Raw genomic sequence first — 6,107 nt, forward strand, 5'->3', positions numbered from 1 at the left:
AGTCCAAGAATTTACACTAAAATAAAGAATTCTAAATAATTTAAAAAAGTTTGGGGTAAGGTGGCCAGCCACCCCCAACATAAAATTTTTCTTTCCTTTTCCTTTTATATATTTTTTTATTAAAGGGTAAATTTATTTGTTCATTTTGAAACTCCAAGAATCTATTTGTTACCAGGTCAAACTTTAAGGACCAATTTAGCAATTTTCCCATATTAATTTTAGGGATAACTTCACTTTATCTCCCGTGAAATGATGAGCATTTTGCAAATGCCATTCCAATGTTTAAAACCTCTCACTTTGGTGTATCGATCTTTTGATTTTTTTTTTTTTTTTCTTCCAGTTATCCCTTTTTCTGTTAGAAATTGAAGTTAATCAAACGGAACGTTAGAATAAGTGAAAAAAACATTTATACCCCTAAAATTTTTAAAATTTTTAAATTTACCCTTATTTATAAATAAAAAATTATTATTTTCATTATTATATTAAAAAGAAAAAGTAACCCATCATGGGTCACCTTGGCAATCTACAGCAAGTCACCAAGGTGACCAACGCCGTCACAAGTGACCCTGGTTTGTGACCCAGCCGAGGATCACTTGGTGAACCACAAGGGGTCAAAATTAACCCTCCTTTGTGACCCACGGCCGGTCACCAAGGTGACCACTTGTTTTTCTTCTTCTTTTTTTTTTTTTTTTTTTTTTTTTTTTTAAGTTGTTTTTTAATAAAAAATAGGGCATTTTTGAAATTTTACACCCATCCGTTAAGATTTAACAAAAAATCTCAACTGAGGAGTATTTAGAACAAAATAAAAGTTTGATACACCAAAGTGAAAAGTTTTAAACGTTGGAAAGGTGTTTGCAAAATGGGCATCATTTCAATGAAATAAAGTGAAATTATCCAATAATTTTAAAAAACATTTTAACACAAACCAAGTAGTGCCAATAGAAAGCTATCATAAGCACATACTAGCAACTAGAAGCTAAAAATCAAGGGGGCAAACAAATTTAAAAAAGATTCATAATCAAAGAGCCATTGATGTAGAGGATTTCCATTACTTATGTACATTATAAGCAGCTTTGCATGCTGCTGAAAGGATACTCCTAAATTGAACAAAATTTCCGGAACCAACAAAATCAATCAATGGCCTGATACAAACCAACCATGTTCAACGAAGTATACTCAAATTTAGGTTTGGAAGGACACCATATTAGCTGCAAAGCAAACTCAGCACATTGGAGAAACACTGCCACCATCATTCATTAAAATGAAACCACTGACTTAGGATGGGCTGAAGATTGCAACTGAGAAAGAGCAGTATCATTTTCCTCGTTCTCATCGAAAGCTATTGGTTTCCCATATATATCCTTCCTGAAAATCATATAACTATATAATCAAATTTCCTAAAAAGAAAATTAAAATGAAAATCAACAAGATTCTGGACTTCTAAATCAACAAAAATTAAAAGGGCAAGGAGATGAAAGCTGGTAAGTGTTGAGCTCTCAAGTCATTAACTAAAACATAATCAAATTCAACAGTTCTGGAGGTTCCCTCTCATTTATTTGCACTCACACAAGTTTCCCCCTTTTATTTTACATTATTATTGAATTGTCAATGAATTTCTTGTTTGTCTTACTACTACTTTGTTAAATTGTTAAAATTGTTAAATTGGTGAGATTAACTTATGACTTACTACTACTTTGTTAGTTTGTTTACATCCCCATTTAGCATGCAGCAGCTACAATAACATTAAATCCATCAAAATCTTAAACGAGTATAGATTTCTTTAAACGTCAACTACCAACAACATGAAATGGGTTATCTTTAGCTGAATTCTTGAGTTAGTTGTGATATTTAAATTTTTGAAATGTAAGAACACAAGGTACTTGACAAACCATACTATCGGGAAAGGCCCTCGTCTAGAGGGAACATGGTTTGGAATCGCATTCACAACAACCAACAAAGAAGACAGGCAGCATACCTTTGGGAGATGTTGCTCTCTTCAGACAAAGCCTTTTCTAACCTCTCCTCAAATGGTGTAGCATGCCAACTTACTTTCTGATCCTGCCAAAAAGGACCAGCATTCCTTAGATGAAAGCTTTCAATGTTAAAGGATGCAAGCAGAAAATAAAGCAGCCCTAAGAAATACCTCTTTGTATTTATTGGTCGAATTTGGTATTCCATTCCCATCCCACCACTTAGGCGAAATATGAGAAGGCTCATCATCATTCCAGTGAGCAGCAACAATCCCAATTATAGGCCTGTCCCCAGGAGTTCTACCAAAATGAGGTCTTCTGGTGGCACCAGAGTCAAAAAGTTTACTGTTCTCATCCTGAGTAGAGAGCTGTGGCTTCAGCCAAGCAGACTGGCTTGCTTCTGCCTTCAACTCTTTCCCAGATGAAGTTTCATTTACCCCACCTTCTGACCTAGGAGTTGCAGTTTCAAGCAACTCAAGAGATTCTCTCAAATCATCTGAAAATTGATGAGAGTTAGAATTTTCTTCCTTCAATACCTTCAACTGAGAGTCACTCTCAACTGGATTGAAACCTGAATACACATACTGAGACCTGATTCGAGCCTTCCCATATGGTAACTTTTCTAAGTTTGTGGGGAAAACAGTTCCAGGTGTTTGCATCTCATCAGATAGCTTAAGTGGGGTTGGATAAGGTTCTGGCTTTGTCACACTCCGATTATCCGGTGATTCAGATTTCTTTGGATTATGGCTAACATTTTCAGATGAACTTCTAGAGGAAGATACATCATACTCACATTCAAAGCGCACAGACTTGTTCCTGCACTGAACGGCTGTGGTTGAAACCAAAGGTGAAACTGATGTTGCGTTTTCTGACTGATTAGCATGAACCTTGACGCTGGATATACAGCTGCAAGAAAGAGATGACATTGGACAAATGCTAGGAATCTATTAATCTCGTTTAAGTGAATCTAAGTATTACCAAATAATTAGTGTCCACTTTTGCAGCGTACAAACAAACCCATACCAGACCCATAAACAGAAATTGCAACAAGACTAAAGTTTTTGCTACTTCCTAGAAAACCCTTTCACAGTAAAACCAAGTTTCTCTGAAACCTTTTTAAAAACAAGTAGAGAGGGCCACAATCGGTTTCTTAGCGTAATGAGGTAGCAGTTAAGTTGGGTTTAAAAATTGGAAAAGACCCTTCCTATGTCAGGTGTAGTCATTGAGAAATTAATAGTATATCAATTGGTTTACATCCAATTCATTATGGTTTAAGGTACAACCTGCTAGGTGTCAGCTCTTGCGAAGCAGATTCCTTTCCCCAGTCTTCACAAAGTTTGATAGGAGTGGGAGGCTGATCAGGTTGATTGTCCAACTGAATTTTCTTGATAGATGTGTTGGGAAGCCATGAATGGAATTTTGGAGGCTCTGAATCTCTATCATAAGTAGTTGAACCTTTCAAGGATGCTTTCCGAATTTCAGCAGGCGTCTCCACTAAGGTACCACAAGCTTTAAGAAACCTGGCCTGCATGACAACTTTCATATAATCAAACAGATAATTGTTCTATAATGAATAATCAAACTTTCATGTGGGAAAAAGTTCTTGAAATGAATGGAGTAATTCTATACACCATCCATTTATCTCCCAAAGCTGATGTGGCGTGGTCTCCTAAAAAAAAAAAAAAACCATTTCCATGCACCACATGCTATGAAAGACAAAGGATGGTGTATAGCATTACTCCTTGGAATGATAAAGCATTAATAGGATCACTCAAATTTGTCTTTATTTTAAACAAAATTAGAATTCCATACCTATTCAGAAATTGCACAAAATACAAATGTGATACAATATAGACACATGTATATCAGCATGTGGTAAAGCAAACCCAATAAGCAGAAACACAATGCTTTGCTTGTATTTCTAGCTTCAATTATTCTTATTGAAGTTTTACTTAAAACACCATGGAAAGTATAAATGAACAAAACTGCACTTTACAAAAATCACCCCTTTCATATAAACTGGTAAAAAACTGTTCTTAGAACTTCAAAAAGAAAATGTAATGTGAAAAACGACAAAACAATCTTTAGCAAGTTCCACGTAATACCCAACATCAGTATACCTCATCCTTGAGCTCCTTGCGATTTTGTGGGGATCTGAAACTAAAATCCTCCCCATCATTGCACCGAGAATCTTCATTCTCTATTAAAAAAATCAAAACAATTTGAAATGATCACAGTAAGTTCTGAGCTTCAGATTAAAAAAATCAGTGTACTTGAGACAAATTACATATAAATAATTTAATATTCTACAGGTAAAATTATACCTTCAGCTATAAAAAGAGATGACAAACGATTTTGAGGTATCACAACTTCCTGATCATTATATACACAGAGCAGAAAGTGAGCTAAAAATCACATAATTCACTAGTTCTCTGTTTGGTGACTGAGAAAATGTATTATGCTTAATTCGGTTAATCTCTTAATTTCAAAGAAAATAGAACATGGACATATGAAACACAGAAATTGATTTATTTTATTTTCCATGATTTTTCTCAGCAGCCAAACAGAAATAAATCTGCTTAATTATTGAAAAATAAACCAAAAGAATAAATAAAAAATTCATAATAAACCAGAAAGGTCAAGACTTCATTTCTTGCTCTTCTTTTCCCTCAATTTGTCAGCAAAGAAACCGAAAACAGAGAAACGCCAAAAGATTTTGAACACGCAAGAAAAAAGCTTCAGAAATTGAAGAAATCCAAATCCAAATCTAGACACCTAATACATCTGAAAACACAAGAAGATTAAAAAAAAAAAAAAAAAAAAAACTCTCATTTCTTATCGAATCTTTCCTTTTCTTTATATTTTCTTGGGAACCAAACAGAGAGGGAATCGGAAGCGCACAGTGGGGTTAGGGCGGGAAGCTGAACGGGAGGCGAGGTGGGGCCGAGGGCGGTGGCGATCGTCTCTGATCCTGAAGCAAGCGAAGAAGCAACCCATGCCTTTGGAAACCGAACTCTCCAAGAACCACACCACCGATCTGCACGCCGACGCCAATTCACGCTTCAGCAGTGAGCTTATCATGGATTTGCTAAGCTTCTCAGGCGCTTTGCCTTAGCTTCTCAGTTATTATTATTACTTTTTCTTTTCTTTTCTTTTTTTTCTCTCTTGTTTGGTTTGAGAGATAGAGAGAGAGAGTTGTTGGGTCGTTTTTGAAATTTGAATCAAGAAAGCGAGGGAAAGGTATGCCTGTGGAGATGGAAAGTGTGGAGTTTCAACCTACTCGCTCGTATTTGTTGACGCGTGGTGATCGTGAAGCTCACGGAGGAGCGGGGAGCGTGGTTTTCGTCGGTCTTGTTACGGGGTTTTGATTGTTTCGCGAAGATCTTAACGCCTAATTAAGCTGTTTAATTTGGCCTTAATTATAGTTCCCTTTGTGCCTTTTCTTTTTTCTAACCTTTTTATTTTCTTTTTTCTTTTTAAGTATAGTGGACTTTTCTTGCCTATGAGGGGCCATTGAAGCCCTCATCGCATCAAATTGCCAAGTATCTACCTCTTGGAAGCCGGCGACCTCTAGGGGCCCAATGAACTAACGATCCCCTTGTTGACGACCGATCACTAGAGTACACCTTCGAATAGCCAAGGGGACATCCACCCTCGCTAACAGAAGGAGCCGTATTTGAGAGTAAGGGTAAAAATTCAGTCTTGGTTCTTGGTTATTGGCCAAAACCAACAACCGAAATCGGGGTACTCAGTCTTTGATTTTTGAAAACCGGATCCGAAACTGGGTACCCGATTAATTGGTTATACAAAAACTGGCTAGTTCCGGTTAGTATCTGATTATCCGAACCAAGTAACCGGTTTCTTTTTTATTTTTTGTATTTTGATCTTATTTTAAGTATTGTGCCTAATTTTTGGGCTTAATTTAACCATTGTGTGCCCATAAAAAAAATTAAAAAATAAAAAATAAAAAAACAATTAGCCTTAAAATGTCCTAAATTTTCATTTTAAAAGCTTACATAATACATGAGATTAAACTACATCTACATAGACTACATATATATTATATCAACCAATTCAACTATAAATCTCATCTACATAAAAGAAATGAAGAAGAGAAGAGAACTAGAGAAGTGATTT

The 6,107-nt window shown here is 35.8% G+C and overlaps 1 protein-coding gene across 2 annotated transcripts; it reads right to left on the minus strand.

Annotated features, from left to right (window-relative positions):
• Positions 1-995: 995 nt before the first annotated feature.
• Positions 996-5,129, minus strand: LOC132182450 (protein JASON-like). 2 transcript variants are annotated; one of them, XM_059595699.1, is made up of 8 exons: positions 4,872-5,129; positions 4,295-4,343; positions 4,091-4,170; positions 3,254-3,495; positions 2,764-2,876; positions 2,144-2,466; positions 1,976-2,058; positions 996-1,365 (listed from the first exon to the last, which is right to left on the minus strand). In XM_059595699.1, exons 1-8 carry the CDS (start codon positions 5,049-5,051, stop codon positions 1,257-1,259), a joined length of 1,179 nt encoding a protein of 392 aa, XP_059451682.1. In that variant the 5' UTR covers positions 5,052-5,129; the 3' UTR covers positions 996-1,256. The 2 variants fall into 2 exon arrangements, with proteins under 2 accessions (XP_059451682.1, XP_059451680.1); XM_059595697.1 differs by having other exon boundaries at positions 2,144-2,876.
• Positions 5,130-6,107: the final 978 nt, after the last annotated feature.

This window comes from Corylus avellana, chromosome ca5 (assembly GCF_901000735.1).
Source record: "Corylus avellana chromosome ca5, CavTom2PMs-1.0".
NCBI classification, from domain to species: domain Eukaryota; kingdom Viridiplantae; phylum Streptophyta; class Magnoliopsida; order Fagales; family Betulaceae; genus Corylus; species Corylus avellana.